The sequence below is a fragment of the Neovison vison genome, chromosome 6 (assembly GCF_020171115.1).
Source record: "Neovison vison isolate M4711 chromosome 6, ASM_NN_V1, whole genome shotgun sequence".
NCBI lineage: Eukaryota > Metazoa > Chordata > Mammalia > Carnivora > Mustelidae > Neogale > Neogale vison.
In genome coordinates, this window is record NC_058096.1 from 217,848,598 (window position 1) to 217,866,263 (window position 17,666).

General features: G+C 45.0%; 1 protein-coding gene across 2 annotated transcripts; it reads right to left on the bottom strand.

The window, feature by feature from the left end:
• Positions 1-1,796: 1,796 nt before the first annotated feature.
• On the bottom strand, positions 1,797-17,242 carry ZNF317 (zinc finger protein 317). 2 transcript variants are annotated; one of them, XM_044254282.1, is made up of 7 exons: positions 17,052-17,242; positions 7,553-7,675; positions 6,729-6,868; positions 6,133-6,259; positions 5,609-5,704; positions 3,920-4,002; positions 1,797-3,210 (listed from the first exon to the last, which is right to left on the bottom strand). In XM_044254282.1, exons 2-7 carry the CDS (start codon positions 7,581-7,583, stop codon positions 1,891-1,893), a joined length of 1,797 nt encoding a protein of 598 aa, XP_044110217.1. In that variant the 5' UTR covers positions 7,584-7,675; positions 17,052-17,242; the 3' UTR covers positions 1,797-1,890. The 2 variants fall into 2 exon arrangements, with proteins under 2 accessions (XP_044110217.1, XP_044110216.1); XM_044254281.1 differs by having other exon boundaries at positions 1,797-3,213.
• Positions 17,243-17,666: the final 424 nt, after the last annotated feature.

The window sequence follows — 17,666 nt, forward strand, 5'->3', positions numbered from 1 at the left end:
TGACTTTTCTGCAGGTTCCTCTGGAGCCTGTGGCTTGCATCCTCATGGTCCCATGACCACTCCTGGAACACTAGGTACTTGGTTTCCTTGCAAGGTGAGCAGCAGGGCAAACAGCAACACAAAACACAGAGGAATCCAATTCGGGAGAACTCCTTTTCGAGCACTTTCTCTCACAGCCCGCACAGGGACATCTGCTGATCTGTCAACAGCCAGGCTTTGAGACAAAGACTTACTAACCGCAGAAAAGTCGTAAGAGGCTTTTAAAAATAGCGTATGTGTCTAGACAAAAGCTAGATTTTCCGGACATAAAGAGGAGACACTGGGAGAGCAATGAGAGGTGTACGTCACTCTCGGCTGGACAGGAGACCGAGAACATTCCAGAGGATCCATCGGATGGAAGACACTGTGTGGTGATCCAATACACCTCAATTAGATCCTCATAATAAACAGGTATTAAAAAATACCCACGTTACACAGCATGTAACATAATTCTAACCAGTCCACTGGTCAAGTAAGTTATCCAGAAGGAAATGAACATGTATCAGGAATGGAATTATAATAAAAATATTATATACAAACCTTCTGTGATAAAGCATTAGCGTTAGTAGAGCATGATCTTAAAAACAGAGACTACAAATTAATGAGCTGGGGTCTGTTTTCATGAATAAAGACTGACAAATGAAATTTTATGGTCACTGGAAAATTCCACCAGGGTAGGAAATCTCCTAAGCACAAGTGAGGGGGGCTGTGGCTCAAGTCATCTCCACCTGGGGATTGTCTACAGTGTGGGTTCTCACGTTCCCTGAATTACACTGATTGTATTTTTTGAAGTTTTAAGTAGAAACCTCTCCTAGCATGAATAACATTTCACAAAAACTGAGGGGCTGTCCCAGGCTAAGGTTCTCAACCTCGGCAATACTGCCGTTTTGGGCTGCGTAATTCTCTGCTGGAGGGACTCCTGTGCACTCTGTGCCAGAAGGATCTCCCCCGAGTTTTAACAACCTGAAATGTCTCCAAACAAGCAAAATCAGCCTCGGTTAGAAGCTGCTGCTGTAGACCCAAGGCCGCCCGTGTTTTCCCGTAAAGGACCAGAAAGCAAGCATTTTAGGCTTTGTGAGTTGCAAATGGTATCTGTCACACATTTTTCGCCTTTTAAAAATGGAACAACTGGGGCGCCTGGGTGGTTCAGTGGGTTAAGCCTCTGCCTTTGGCTCAGGTCATGATCTCAGGGTTCTGGGATCAAGCCCCGCATCCGGCTCTCTGATCATCAGGGAGCCTGCTTCCTCCTCTCTCTCTGCCTGCCTCTCTGCCTACTTGTGATCTTTCTCTGTGTGTCAAATAAATAAACAAAATCTTTATAAACAAAAATGGAACCATTCTTCGCTTGCAAGCCATACAAAAATAGGCAGTGGGCCCGTTTTCTGACCTAGTATAGACCTTTGCACATTCCTACTTTACAAGTTTTTCTCCTTAGCATTTATGAGGAATACAGAGGAGACCGGCAAAGGTCTGCCCAGACAGCGGATTCACAGAGGTTCTCCCTACTGTGCTCACTCAGATGCCCCGAAAGTGCCAGGTGGTGCTAAAGTCATTTTGACCTTAAATACGAAGCTGCGGTTTCTCTCCCTGAAGTCCTCACTTTCCTGAAAGAGCTGGATGTACACAGTCGGCTTCTGCACAGGTTATGCCTTTGCCCCCCACATGAGTCCTCACAAAGCGCACAGGGATGCGAAGAGACAGCTCTTCCCCAGCCATGACACAAACCGGGTTTCTCCTGTCGCAGGTACTCTTCTGTGTCCAGGAGAGCTCAGCAAAGTGCTCCTGCCTCCCTCACACCAACAACGCTTCTTCCCAGTCTGAGCTCTCGTGGCTTCCCTTCGAGATGACGCGTCACTGGAGCCTCTTCCACACGGATGACACGAAGAGCTTCTCTCCCCGGTGAGTCTTCACGTGACTCCGGAGGGACGAATGGTCACTGAAGGCCTTCCCGCAGGCCAGGCACTCGTAGGGCTTCTCCCCGGTGTGTATCCTCCGGTGCACGTTAAGGTTGGAGCCGATGCTGAAGGCTTTCCCGCAGTGATCGCACTCGTACGGCTTCTCGCCTGTGTGACTTCTCATGTGTGTCTTGAGGGTCGACTGGTTTCTGAAGGCTTTCCCACACTGCCTACATTCAACACGTTTCTTGACCAGGTGAATGCTCATGTGCCTCCTGCGGGACAGGTAGTCCCCGAACACCTTCCCACAGGCCGCACACTCATAGCGTCTCTCCTGAGTGTGGATTTTCCTGTGTGTGGTCAGGTTCGAGCTGGCGCTGAAGGCTTTCCCACACAGGTCGCAGCCATAGGGTTTCTCTCCAGTGTGAGAATTCATGTGTGTCTTAAGGATGGACTGGTTTCGGAACGCTTTCCCACACTGTCGACATTCAATGGGTTTCTTTACAATGTGAATTCTCATGTGCTTTCTCCGTGACAGGAGATCACCAAAGGATTTCCCACATTCTTTACATTCGTATGTTTTCTCTACCATGTGGTTCTTCTTGTGCAAATTGAAGTTCGACTTCCATCGGAAGGCTTTCCCACACTGTGTGCACTCGTAGGGCTTCTCTCCGGTGTGATTCCGGACGTGCTCTTTGAGATGGGAGGGGTGCTGGAAAGCCTTCCCACAGTCGTGGCATTCGTAGGGTCTCTCTCCAGTGTGTGTCCGTTTGTGGGCAATGAGGTGGCAGCTCCTGCCGTATGCCTTCCCACACTCGTCACACTTGTAAGGTCTCTCCCCGGTGTGAACCCTCATGTGTATCTTCAGGGAGGAGAGGGTTCGGAAGGCATTTCCACACTGGCTGCAGTCAAAGGGCTTCTCCGTGAGGTGAGTTCTCGCGTGGCTCCGGAGGGCAGAGGGGTCGTTGAAGGCCTTCCCGCAGGCCTTGCACTCATAGGGCTTCTCCCCCGTGTGTATTCTCCTGTGTCGTGTGAGGGACGCGCTCGTGGTGAAGGCTTTTTGGCACTGGTGACATTCGTGCATTTTCCTCCCATTGTAAATGCTCACATGTTGGGCGAGATGGGGCCTGTTCTTGAAAGCGGCCCCACAGTCCCGGCGGTGATAGGGCCTCTTGCCAGCGCGCCTTCCCATCTGCTGGGGAAGAGGAGAGCCCACGCTGAAGACTTCAAACAGGTGGGCGTACTCGCTGGATTTCTCTCCAAGATGAGTTCTTTCCTGCTGATTAAGAGAGGACGCTGACTAAGGCACTTCCCACAACTCGCCACGTTCCTATAAATCATCTGGTCATCCCCACACGAGCGGACGGAAGCAGAAGCGCGTCATTGTGACAAGTGACCTTGTGATCTGCAGTGCCAAAACCCTGTTCCTTCCCCATCTGGGCTCGATCGCATAAAAAGCGGGACACCGGGGCGCCTGGGTGGCTCAGTGGGTTAAAGCCTCTGCCTTTGGCTCAGGTCCTGATCCTGGGGTCCTGGGATCGAGCCCCACATCGGGCTCTCCGCTCAGCGGGGAGCCTGCTTCCTCCTCTCTCTTTGCCTGCCCCTCTGCCTACTTGTCATCTCTATCAAATAAATAAATAAAATCTTTAAAAAAAAAAAAAGAGGGCGGGATGCCACCCCCTAAGGCTCCACGGATAAGACCTTCACAAAGCTTTTTGCATGCATATTTTGTTAACCGTTTAAATCTGAATCCAGCCCTAACACTTACTATCTGAGGCACAGTTACAGAAAGAGTTGGTTGTCATAACCTAAGCCAAGAAATTTAAGGCTAGGTTTCGAGTTTCCCCGCTAAGCTGTGACAGTCAGTGTCTGAAACAACCGGCCCTCAGGGAAGGCCACTCACTTGGTTCTAGATCTGCTTCTCTGAGGCTGCCCCTGTCTCCTCCCAGCACGCGAGACCCGGGATCATCCCAAGGAAATCTTACCACTATCACACTGCTGGGGGCTTCCTTCCCAAAAATATCTTCCATGAGGATGGACCATTTGCTTTTAGATGGAGTCTCCCAATCTGAAACAAATTGGTCAAGTATTAACCTGGGGAGAGAAATATTAGCTGGAGAAAGAAGATGGTGAGATGGTAGTGACAGAAACAGGGGGGATTTCTTTGCAATATGAACCCTAAAGAAGGAAAGGTGATGTCAAAGGGGAGAAACACACATGTGACGAAAAAAGTCTACGAACCGGAGAGAGCCAATTATCCTATGGTTTCACTTATTTGTGGAGCATAAAAAACAAGGAGGACATGGGGAGATGGAGAGGAGGAGGGAGTTGAGGGAAATTGGAAGGGGAGGTGAACCATGAGACTATGGACTCTGAAAAACAATCTGAGGGTTTTGAAGGGGCGGGGGGTGGGAGGTTGGGGGAACCTGGTGGTGGGTACTAGGGAGGGCACGTACTGCATGGAGCACTGGGTGTGGTGCAAAAAATAATGAATACTGTTACGCTGAAAAGAAATTAAAAAAAAAAAAAAAAGAAGTCTATGAACCGTGGCTGTGTGAGACATCTGCCAGTGACAGGGGGGACATTCAACCTGATTCCCTAAGGAATAAATTCTTCAAAGACGGACACTGATAACAACGGAAAAAGTATGACCAGGAATGTTGAGTGTGAAAGGAGGGGACAAAGTTCATGTGGACATGTCAGATTTAAAGGGGACTCCACGCAATTCAGCTTCTAGTAATTTACCCAAAGAAAACAAAAACACCACCCTGAAGAGACATCCACATCCCCACATTCAAAGCAGCATCATTTACAACAGCCAAGGCAATGAGACTGATCTAAGTGCCCCTCGGTAGAGAACAGTAAAGAAAATGTGGTATATACAGACGATGGAGTATTATTCAGCCATAAAAAAGAAAGGCATTTCCCCATTTTCAATAGGATGGACGGCATACTGCTAAGTGGGATTAGACAAAGAAAGACATACCAGATCTCACCAAAGTGTGGAATCTAAGAAACAAAAACCAAAAACCAAACCAAACCACCCTCCTCTCCCCCAAAAACAGTACAACCGAGCTCACGGATACAGAGAAGATTGGTGGTCGTTGTCAGAGGTGGTGGGTGGACAAAATGGGTGTGAAGGGGGACAAAAGGGACATAAAAGGTACAAATTCCCAGTTATGAAATAAGTCCTGGAGATGTATCACCCGGCATGGTGACTGCAGTTAAAGATACTGTAATGCAGTGGAAGTTGCTAAGACAGTAAATCTTGAAAGTTCTCATAAGGAAAAAATACTTTTGTAACTGTGCGGCGATGGATGTTAATGAGACGTACCGTGGCGATCACTTTGCAATACATACAAATATTGAATCATTATGTTGTACCCCGGAAACTAACACAGGGTCACGTCAGTTCTATCTCAGCAAAAAGTAAGTAGGTAAGGGAAAGCGACAAAAGAAATGCACACATAGGCAAACACACTGGAGAGGACAGGGAGACAAAGCACCTGTGAGAGAATGGGGAGGGTTCATGCTCACATTTCCCTGGGTGACATTTCCTAGTGGCTCTCCCTCCATCCCATCACTGAATGAAACAGGTACCGGCAAGCATTTCCTCCATCGCATCACCGAATACAGCAGGTACCCAGAAGCACCTGCGTCTGCCTGCTGCTTACCAGGAGATGTGGCTCGGTGAAGTGTCCTCTCCTCGGTCTTCGGCTCCTCTTCTTGCTCCAAGTGGGAGATGAGGCTGGGTTTGCCCACCTGATACCCTACTCACGGGGAAAGACGTGTGTTGAGGATCGTGGAGAGGACAAGCCCTCCGTTATGCTGGGGTCAGTGTTTTGGTCTTCAGTGTTCTGAAGACGGACAAGTCTGACTTAGGAGCAGCAAGATGATGGTGCCAAATTTCTAAGGAACACAGTGAAAGGCTTTCATAAAACACAACACCACCAACACCCACATGCACTGCCCTTCAAAAGAATGAGGATTTCCTAACTCAGACACACGTGACACCGTCTAAGGTCAAGGGAACAAACAGGTCTCAACAACCACCAGGAGACGCTGGGGGTGGGGCGGGGGGCAGCACCAGGTGGGCTTGATCACAATTATGTTCCAAATCCCCACAGCTCCCGGGTCACACCAAGTACTTAGAACAAAAACACCTGCGGCCCAAGTACGGAAATGATTCCAGCCTTACCCACAGAGGCGAGGTTGCTGTAGTTCTCCAGCATCACATCTTTGTATAGTTTTCTCTGAGAAGAATCCAGCAGGGGCCATTCCTTCTCCGTGAAGTCCACGGCCACATCCTGGAAAGTCACTGACTCCTGAATTGCCACACACATTTGGGGTCAGTTAAGAAACCAGCCTATCACGTTCACAGAAAAGACGGCTGAGGCTGAAGCCTGGGCAGGAGATACTCCACACACGGGATTTTCAGATGGGGTTCTGGGGTCTCGAATGTGTTCCAGAAGCCAGTCCTCAAGATTCTTCCTAGGAGATGATCTCATCTTTTCAAATTCAAACACTGCTGACATGGGACCAAAGCTCTCTCCATGTCTAGCCTGAGCCTTCTGAGCTCTATGATGAGAGATCCGCCCGCTACACAAATTCATTTCCCCCCACCAGGTCCCTGATATCGCGGGGAACACTGCAGCCGGCTCGGGCTTTTTCCCCCCAGTGCCCTGATCAGGCTCTGATCAGCCTGGCTGAGGCTCTCAAAGAACTCGAACAAGTGGTGCTGGGGGCATTCTAGGAAGTGCCTCTCCCACCCCTAGGGGCCCAGAGAGCTCCTACCTGAGAACCAACACCGGCCGGCACACGGCGTTCCAGGCCATTGCGAGCGAACAGCTCCACGTCCTGAGAACAGGAATGGTCTTTGGAAGGAGGAGGAACTTCCGACTTACAGATATAGGCGAGGTCCTGGGGGGACACAGCTGGAGAAGAGCAGATCCACGAGGATTAGAGCCTGCCGGACACTCAGAGATCAGGAAACTGGCGCACCCCCGCTGTCCAGGCGCGCGGTGCCCAGCCCTGTCTCTCACACACGCCATGTCTTGTAGTGAGCCAGAGCAGCCCTGCTCCACGCAGGGGCAGAGAAAGGATGGTGGGCTCCATACCCACAAAGAGAGTGATGTATGTGCTCCATCAATGAGTGAGGAAATTAAAGCTCTAAGAGGCAGAGCTGCTACTTCACTCAGATTCACCACAGCAATAAATGGATAAAACAATACAACAGGGCGCCTGGCTGGCTCAAGTGGTGGAGCACGTGACTCCTGATCTCAGGGTTGGCAGTCTGAGCCCCACGCTGGATGCAAAGATTACTTAAAAATGAAATCTTTAGTAACGATAATAGTAATAAAAACTAATGAAGGGTTGCCCATTATAGTCCTTCCTTATAAACCAACGACTAACAATCCCTACTTCACCCAGACCCACAAAGACCCCAAATCAGACACAGCCAATAGGAGGCTACCAAGACTTTGCTCCTACCCCTATTCGGTTCCTCCATGCTCTCTGGCAGCCCTCCCTCTGGCCCTGCACAACCCTGACCTCTGTGAAATCCAGGGGCCACGAGAGCTGACTTCTGAGGGCATCCATTCATCACACCCAGAGCTTACCACATGTGGGAGACAGACCAAGGGCTGCCATCCCGTGAGGATGACTGTCAATCTGCCTGCACTACAGGGCACTGGCCGTAGGAGGCGTCCCTCCCGCTGTCACGGGACTCTTCGAGCAGGCATCTGCAGCAAATGAGAAAAAGACTTACTAGGCGCAGTCCAAGGCTTTCTGCCTCTCAGGCTCAAAGGACAACTGTGACTTTTGCTTTCCAGCATCTTCTCTTTAGAGCAGCCAAGTTTTGTCTAATATGGGCCTTTATCTTCAGGAAATTCTCCAGGCAATGTAGGGAAGGTCCCTGATGTGCCTCAAGTAAGATTCAGATCCACTCTCCCAAGTAATCTGTCCCCGAGCACAGCTCAGTCAGACTCCCTTACTCGTAAATGCCTGGGCTCCAATTTCTCTTCTTCCTTTCAACTTCAAGGCTCACCATGGCTTCAGATGGTTCTAGCGGCCATGGGATGGTCCACCTATTACCACGTGTTCAAATCTCCAGTGCCTTTTGGCCGCACACTCCATACACACACCAACATGTCCACCCTGGGCACAGACCAGGCCTTCTCGTCGCTGGAATCAGCTTCATGTTGCAGATACTGATTCAGAAATCTTACTCTCTACAAAACCTCTTCCATAACACTTCACCCAAACTCTCCCACTTGAGAGAGGACTCCAGGCCACCCAGGTACCTACCATCTTGTTCCCTGACAGCAAATCACCTTTTTTCACCACCCCTACCTACCCAGCCAGAAGTCACCGTGGGTCTGTAACATCCATGACTCTCTGCCCATTGTAACTACTACTGACCAAAAGACCGGCCCTGGATGATTTCAGCCATTTACCCCCTCTCTGAAGGTACCTGGCAAAATGATGCTGCACACAACCCCAAACTTTCAAAACTCAATCGGGAAAGGAGCACCTACATTCAAGAAAAGCATACTATGCAACCTGACCTTACAACCTCCCCCAAACCACGTACACATCCTACCAGTTTGTCCTGAGTCACAAACTGACTTATCATTACTCTGACTTTCAACAAATCACCTTATTTTCATTTCACAGTAATCTCAACTAAAAAAACATACCTCAGCAAAGAAGTGGGAAATGAAACATATAAGAAAAAAGCCATTTACAGTAGCCTAAAAAAATACCTAGGAGTAAGTTGAAAGCTGCTTAAGACCTTGACAACAAAAACTGTGAAACACTGGTGAAAAATACTGAAGGCCTAAATAACTAAACAGGAACATCATTTTCAGAGACTACAAGAGTCATTATTATTAAGGTAGTATTTATTCTCCCTAAGTGTACCGGTCAATACAATGCAATCCCTATCAAAATCCTAGGAGGCTTCTTCTCTAGAAGTTGACAGCCAAAATGTACACCAGGGGTCCTGAGTGGAACAGCTGGTTAAACATCTGACTCTTGGGGCGCCTGGGTGGCTCAGTGGGTTGAGCCGCTGCCTTCGGCTTGGGTCATGATCTCAGGGTCCTGGGATCGAGTCCCGCATCGGGCTCTCTGCCTGCCTCTCTGCCTACTTGTGATCTCTCTCTGTCAAATAAATAAATAAAATCTTTTAAAAAAAAATAAAAAAAACAAAAAAAACATCTGACTCTTGATTTCAACTCAAGCCTTGATCTCAGGGTCGGGCAGTGGGAGGGGGGCGGAAGATAAAAAGGAAATAAATACAGGATGTGTGGGCGGCTCAGTTGGTGAAGCGTCTGCCTTCAGGTCAGGTCATGATCCCAGAGTCCTAGGATTAAGTCCTGCATCAGCCTCCTTGCTTGGTGGGGAGCCTGCCTCTCCCTCTGCCTGCCGCTCCCCCTACTTGTGCTCTCTCTCTAACAAATAATATCTTTAAAAAAATGTATAACAAAATGCAAAAGATCTAGGGAAGCTGGAATAATATTAAGAAAGAAAAACAAATTTGGAGGATTCACACTTCTAAGTTACCACAATAATGAAGAGTTACTGGAATGAGTAACAAATAGGTCAACGGACCAGAACAGAGTTAAAAACAAATCTACATGTGCACAAATTATTTTCAGTAAGAGAACGAAGCGATTCAGGAAGGAAAGAAGTCTTCTTTATAAATGGTACTGAAAGGGACTCCTGGGTGGCTCAGTTGATTGGACGCCTTCCGCTCCGGTCAGGATCAAGTCCCACATCGGGCTCCCAGCTCCACAGGGAGTCTGCTTCTCCCTCTGACCTTCTCCTTGCTCATGCTCTCTCTCACTGTCTCTCTCTCAAATAAATAAATAAAATCTTTTAAAAATAAATAAATAAATAAATAAATGGTGCTGAAAGAACTCAATGGGTAAAAAGGAACTGCATTTTCTCTTATCACTGCATAAACAAAGCGAAATAAGCAGTCTTAGAATAAGCAGACAGAAAAATAAATATTTTATGTTTTCACGTCTATGTGGAATCTTTAAGAAAAACCAGAAAACAAAAACCAAACCAAAACAAAAAAATGAAACACAAGAAAAAGAAAAACCAGAAAACAACCTCGTGGATATAGAGAACAGACTGGTGACTGCCTGAGGCAGGGGATGGGTTAAATGGGTGAAGGGGGTTAAAAGGTACAAATTTCCAGTTATAAAATGAGTAGGTCCTGGGGATATAAGGCACAGCATGGTGACTATAGTTAATAATGCTGTAGTATATATTTGAAGGCAGGTAAGGAAAAGGGTACAACGCTGTCCAAGGTACTGCAGTAACACCGTATGATGACGTGTGGTGAGCGAAGCGTAAGGTTTTTATATCCCAAACTACTGTAACATGGTGTGTGAACTCTACTTCAGTTTAAGAAAATTGAGGGGAAATCCACTAGGAGTTGATCTTGAGAGTTCTCATCGCAAGATAAAAAAATCTGTTAACTAAGTATGGTGATGATATTAACTATAGACTTATTCTCATCATTTTGCAACATACACAAATATTGAATCATTACACTGTACACCTGAGATTAATATAATGCTATGCCAATTATACCTCAGTTTTTAAAAAAATGAACAGACAAGCCACAGGTTGGGAAAAAATGTTTGTAGTACATACACTTAATGAAAAGTTCATGTTCTGAGTATATAAAGACCTCCTACAAAATTAGAAAAAATTCAACTCAAAAAAAGGGGCTCAAGACACTTCACAAAATTTATTGAATGACCAATAAGTTTCACAGAGGTAGTCAACATCATTAGTCATCAGATAAATGTAAAACAAAACTGAAGATGTAAGATTTCAATCCACTGGAATGGCCAAAATGAAAAAAATGCCATCAAATGTTGGAAAAGATGGATGGCTGAGGTTGAAATAGTTCAACCACTTTGGACAACAGTTTGCCAGTTTCTTAAAAGTACACTTTCACGGGCGCCTGGGTGGCTCAATGGGTTAAACCTCTGCCTTCAGCTCAGGTCATGATCCCAGGGTCCTGGGATCGAGTCCCACATCCAGCTCCCTGCTGGGCAGAGAGCCTGCTTCTCCCTCTCCCTCTGCCTGCTGCTCTGCCTACTTGTTCTCTCTCTCTCTCTAAGAAATTAAAAAAAAAAAAAAAAGTACACTTCCAACTTGACTCAGCCATTCCATTCACGGAAATTTACCCAAAATAAATTTTTAAAAACATGTTACAAAGACTTATACAAAAATGTTCACAGCAATCTGATTTCACAACAGCCCCAAACTATGAACAATCTACCTCAACAGCAGAATGGGTAAAGAAATCGTGGTGTGTAGGATGGAATACTGAGAACAAAAACTGAGCCATACAACATGGCTGAATGCCTACAATGCCAACAGAAACTAGACACAAGGGTGCCTGGGGGCTCAGTCGGGTACACATCTGTATTCTGCTCAAGCCACGATCCCCGAGTCCCAGGGTCTAGTCCCTGCATCAGGCTCCCTGCTCGGGAGGAATCTGCTTCTCCCTCTGGTCCTCCCCCACCTCGTGCTTTCTCTCACTCAAATAAATAAATAAATCTCAGAAAAAAAAAAAAAAAAAGGAAAAAGAAAAAAAGAAACTAGATACAAGGGCATCCGGTTGGTTGTTGTTAAGCCTCTTCCTTCAGCTCAGGTCATTGATCCCAGAGTTCTGGGATTTAGCCCCTCATCGGGATCCATCTCAGAGAGAAATCTCCGTCTCCCTTTATCCCTCACTGTGCTGTCTCTCCCTCTCTCTCTCTCAAATAAAATCTTTTTTAAAAAAGCAACTAGGCACCAAAAAATGCTCTAATTCCAGTTATCTGACGTCCACAAATAGGCAAGCTTATTTCGGTTGTTGGCAAAACTTGTTTATTTTGGTCACCAGAAAAAAGCGGCTATCTCGATGGAAGAGTATGAGATGGAGAGACTGAGAGAAACAAGAGGAACTTTTGGGAGCAACTGAAATATTCTTCATATTTTCATTTAATTTTTTTAGTTAGTGGTTACACAACATACACAATGGTCAAAAAAGTCATCAAACTGGATCTAACATCTATAAATTGTCTTCAATGTAAATTATACTTGACTTTAAAAAGAGTATTTCTGGGGCGCCTGGGTGGCTCAGTGGGTTAAAGACCTTCGGCTCAGGTCATGATCCCGGGGTCGTGGGATCGAGGCCCGCATCGGGCTTTCTGCTCGGCAGGGAGCCTGCTTCCTCCTCTCTCTCTGCCTATTTGTGATCTCTATCTGTCAAATAAATAAATAAAATCTTTAAAAAAAAAAAAAAAAGGAGTATTTCTAACCCTCTAGTCTCCAGTTCTACCGAAATTCCTTCCCAAACTGGTCTTGGATATTCTCCTCCTCTCCTATTACTAACAAGGATGGAGATGTCTGCCCTCTCTTCTAAGGCCAATGTCTTCAGGGTAAATAATACATAAATAAATTCAAAAAGGAGAAAGGGGTGTCTGGGTGGCTCAGTTGGTTTAGCAACTGACTCCAGATTTCAGCTCAGGTCATGATCTCAGGGTCCTGGGACTGAACCCCATGTCGAGCTCTGCCCTCAGCATGGAGTCTGCTCGTCTTTCTCCTTACCCCCTTGCTTGCAAATAAATAAATAAAATCTATTTAAAAATACACAGAGAGAAAGGTGAAATGAAAGAAAAATATTTAAATCAAAGACAGCTAGAGGAAAGAAAAAAACAGAAAAAGGGCAAATTCAACAACTAAATATATTTCAACCAAAATACAAATAGTCTTAGAATGGATTAAAAACAATCCAATTATATGCTGTTTATAAGAGCCATCTAAAACACAAAGATACAACAAGAATGGAAATAAAAAGAAGATATACAGGGCACACACACTTTTTTTTTTTAAGCTGCTTAAACATATTAGAATTGGACAGAAAGGATTAAGGCAGAATGGTTCATCGAGAAAACTGAGGTATTATAGAACAAAGAGGTATAATTCAAGAAAAAGCTGTATATATGTTTTCACAGCCTCAAACACATGAAAAAAATAAAAAAGGGCAGAACTCTGCAAATGGACAAAGCCACCAGCAAAGCTCTTACTAATACTGTTCGAGCAGACAATTCAATAACTACAGGCAGACTGAACGGGATGAAACCGTATCCCGCACCTACTATAAAATGCAACCACACAGGCACGATGTGTCTCAGAAAATGGCATCTGTCTATGAAAACAGCGCAATGAGGTTAGCAAACAATGCCCAAAAGACAACCAGAAAACTGTCAGGGCAATGGATATTAAGGGGGGGGGGGAAGCCTAAATAATTCATATGTCAAAGAAGTCCTAATATTCAATATTTAGAACTGAAATGCAGTAAGACTTTCCACTGGAATCCTCTGGAATGTGACAGGTGTCCAATGTTAGAAACTGGAAAGAAACATCCCAAAAAAGTAAAAGGAAGAAAGCTATAAAGAACCGAAAAGTTCTAAAACAGAAAACATCCATACAATGAAGTGGTTCAATCAAGCCAAAAGTTCTCTAAGAAAAACAAAACTGACAAAATTCTGGCAGGATTTATTTTTTAAACAAGGAAAATATAAAAAAGGAAGAACTGGATTACATTACAGATGTGATGAACACTAAAAATATAGTAAGAACTTTATTAACAACTTTGACTATACAATTTAAACCTTAGAAGGAATAGATTTCTTTTCTTTTCTTTTTTTTTTTTTAAAGATTTTATTTTTTTATTTCACAGACCGAGATCACAAGTAGGCAGAGAGGCAGGCAGAGAGAGAGAGGAAGAAGCAGGCTCTCTGTTTAGAGTCCGATGCGGGGCTTGATCCCAGGACCCTGGGATCATGACCCAAGCCAAAGGCACAGGCTTTAACCCACTGAGCCACCCAGGCACCCCCCTAGGAGGAATAAATTTCTAAAGATATTTTATTCACCATAATGAAATAAAGAACTTAGATGCCCTACTGATGAGGCAAACAAAGCCAGAAGAAAAATTATTAAATTTCCTTACTACTTACAGCCTCTTGGCCAAGTCCTTGAAACAGGCAGAGTGACATTCTTCTAGGGACTGCTATGATGTTAATTAACACTCTGCTAAGAGCAAAAGTCAATCTTAGCCCGATCCTGTAAGTCTACTTTAACATATAAAAATTCCTTCAGAAACTTCCTTCATCTCCTTTATCCCCCAAGATACACGATGACAATCATCCTCCAAGCATATGTCCCACGGATGGACATCTGAAGGGTCTCATGACTGCGGGTTTACTAAATAAATGACCTTTTCCTAACAATAGGCAGAACCTCAGAATCCTGTAAACCTTGATTCCAAAATACCTGGGAGACTTACACTATCCCTAACCCCCACCCAACTTGAAAGTATGTAATGGGCCACTCCTCATGATCCCAGTGCAGCTCTTTCTACCCACAGGTCCCATCTTGGTGCTTTTTCAAAATTTTTAAAAAATTTGTATTTACTTATTTATTTCTGTCCTGGTGCTTTAATAAAACCACCTCTTTTTACCAAAAACGTCTCAAGAATCCTTTCTTGGCTGTCGGCTCTGAACCCTAACATCCTTCTTACATCCCTAAGACCCTTAAAGGAATTGAATCAAGAGCTCGAAAAATTTCCACAACGAAAACTCCAGACCCAAATGGTTCTTCTGGCACAGCTCCCCTTTAAGGAAAAACTGATTCTATTCTTAGTCAAAATATTCCAGAGTTTAGAAAACAGTGGGAGTATTTCCACCCTATTTTATGAGGTTGGCATAACCCTGACACAGAAAGGAAAATCGCAGGCCCATTTTACTCACACACAGATCCAAATAACCAACAACTAGCAGACAGAAGCCAAAAAATCGATAGAGTAGTGCCTGTCTTTCTCAAAAGCTGTTTTTCAAGACAAATGTAGTGAATCACTAAGAAATCAATTGGTTTAATTCTCAACATTATCAGATAAATAAGAAAAGCAAAGTATTCACTCATTTGTTCAATGCACTACAGTAGAAGCACCTACCATAAGCCAGCCATTGTTTTTGGAGCTGGAGATACACAAGATAAACATATCAAAGTAGATGCCAAAAGGAAAAAAAAAAAGAAATCACTTGTTAAAAACCTAAACCATTCAAGAGGAAAAACTCTTGAACTAGGAAAAGAAGGGAGCCTCCTTTACTATCTTAAAGAAAGAGCCCCCGGGGGCGCCTGGGTGGCTCAGTGGATTAAAGCCTCTGCCTTCCGCTCAGGTCATGATCCTGGGGTCCTAGGATCAAGCCCCGCATCGGGCTCTCTGCTCAGCAGGAAGCCTGCTTCCCTTCCTCTCTCTCTGCCTGCCTCTCTGCCTAATTGTGATTTCTGTCTGTAAAATAAATAAATAAAATCTTAAAAAAAAAAAAAAAAAAACCTTTCCTGAAAGGCATTACAGTATATAAATAAAAAGACATAAATTGTAAGATACAACGGAATTATGCCAATATTATCCAAATTCATATACAGATTCCATGCAACCTGAAAATAAAACTCCAGTATGCGGAACTTCGCAGACTCTAAAATTTAAGCCATGAAGTGCCTGAAAAAGAATGGCTAAATGTACTTACTTCATCTACAAGAGACTTAGAAATCTCTAAATTAAAAACTGTACTTGCATTAATGGAAAAAAGGATATTTCTGAAAACACTTAAGAATGGGAGTCCATTCACAAATAATTATCAAAATTAGGAAATGCGCTTTTTTTGAAAAACATGTAAGCAGTAAAATCCATAAAGGAAATCATGGGGAAAGAGGAAGATGCAGGAAGAGCACCCAGGTTCCAAGGATTTTATCATCTCTTTTTGGTCTGGTCTGTAGATTCGCTTTAGACTGTGTGTGTGTGTGTGTGTATTTGTCCATACATTTTTTACAAAGAGAATGTGTGTGAGAGGCTGATACAAATGATTCCTATTCCCCCAACAAGAATGGCAGCTGTGGTCTAGCACAGCAAAAGTGTGAAGTGGGTTCTGGACACTAGCTGGACATTAGTTAACCACGTCATTAACCATCCTTTTATCTAACGGCCCTGATTGCCACACTTCATCATCCTATGTCTTTGTTAGTGCTTTTATTCCATTCTACTCTAAGTGGGTCATAAATTTCCATTATTCTCATCATATTAAAATGATTAAACCCCGACGCCTGGATTTAATCTGGCTCAGCTGGTTGAGCGGCTACCTTCCACTCAGGTCATAATCCCCGCGGCCTGGGATCGAGTCCCACATCGGGGTCCTGGCTGGGCAGGGAGCCTGCTTCTCCCTCTTCTCTGCCTGCCACTCTGCCTGTGCTCGCTCTCTCTCTCTCCCTCTCTCTCTCTGACAGGTAAATAAATAAAATCTTAAAAAAAAATGATTAAACCATTAAAAAAAAAGGAGAATGTGTGTGTTTTAGTACTCTTTTTGGCGTATGTTTTATATTCCAATTAAAAAAAACCTGAAAGTCAAAAGGATAAATAGCAAGCACGTAAGACGATAAAAATCAACGCAAAATATTAATAATCACAACAAATATTAATGAATAAGTCTCAAAATAACAGAATGTTGAAGGGAAGTGGGTTTTTTTTTTTTGATGTGAACTTTTAAAACTAGTTATAGGCTGTTTACGCGAGTCAACTAAACTAACAGTAAGTGCACCAGAAACTTTAAAAATTTATTCAACATTCAATACAAATGTTACATAAAGCCAGTGTGCCTCTTATTAATGCCGGGAGAAAATGGACCGCAAAGCCAAGGAATATTTGCTTCTATCCTCGCGGTCTCCCATTCCTGACCGCACCATCAAGTCCTGAATTCACTTCCGTGGGGCTTTTCCCTCTCCACCCGGAGGAGTCCTTTAAAAAAATAAATAAATAAAACCAGATCACCACTGCCTTCCCCTTGTCATCAACACGGGGGTCCTACATTTCGGTCCTCGCGTACCAGCGTTTCATACCACCGATCAGAGTTCAAAGCACACTCCTCGCCCGGCTGCCTGGCTTTCCCGTCCCAGGTCCCTGAACCCATTTCCTCGTCTCTGCCTACGGGCCTTTCCCGTTCTCGGAAAACCGAGGGTTAAGGGTTAAGGGAGGAAAGCAGAGCTTACAAGGCTGAGGGCAGAATCGGGTGGAGTGGAGGTCACGGAGGCTGCAGGTGAAGGGACGCCAAGTACACAGAGCAGGTCCGGTCTGCGGTGGGGAAGCGGAGAGTCCCCAACAGCCCAGACGAAGCCACGACGGACCCCTCCCCTGCCCATGTGTATAGCCGCAATCGCCTCCTGAGAGCAATGGCTTCCGCTTCACTTCCGCCTTCTAAATCTCGCGGGACTTCAAAACAGCCTCGAACTCGGAAACATGGGGCGGAAAGGATTCTGGGAAATGTAGTTCTTGAGTTTAGACGGTCATGGTGGTGGTTCCCAGGACGAGTCTGGCCTTCCACATATCCCGACTTCCAATTGTTCCAGGATCCCGAGACTCAGTTCTCAGGTTTCTTTCTGTCTTCTTATCGTTCTCTCTGTGGTAGCGGTGCATCACCATTTTAAGTACTGTTGATGCACTCAAGGCTCAAATTTCCATCCACAGCCCCACACGTCTACCCTGGATTCCAGATCGTATGAGACTTGCTCTCTCAGCCTGGCTATTTTATACATACTTTTAAAATGCCACATATCAAACTCCTGACTTCACCCTCTCAACGTCAAGTAATAGCAACCCTGTCTTTC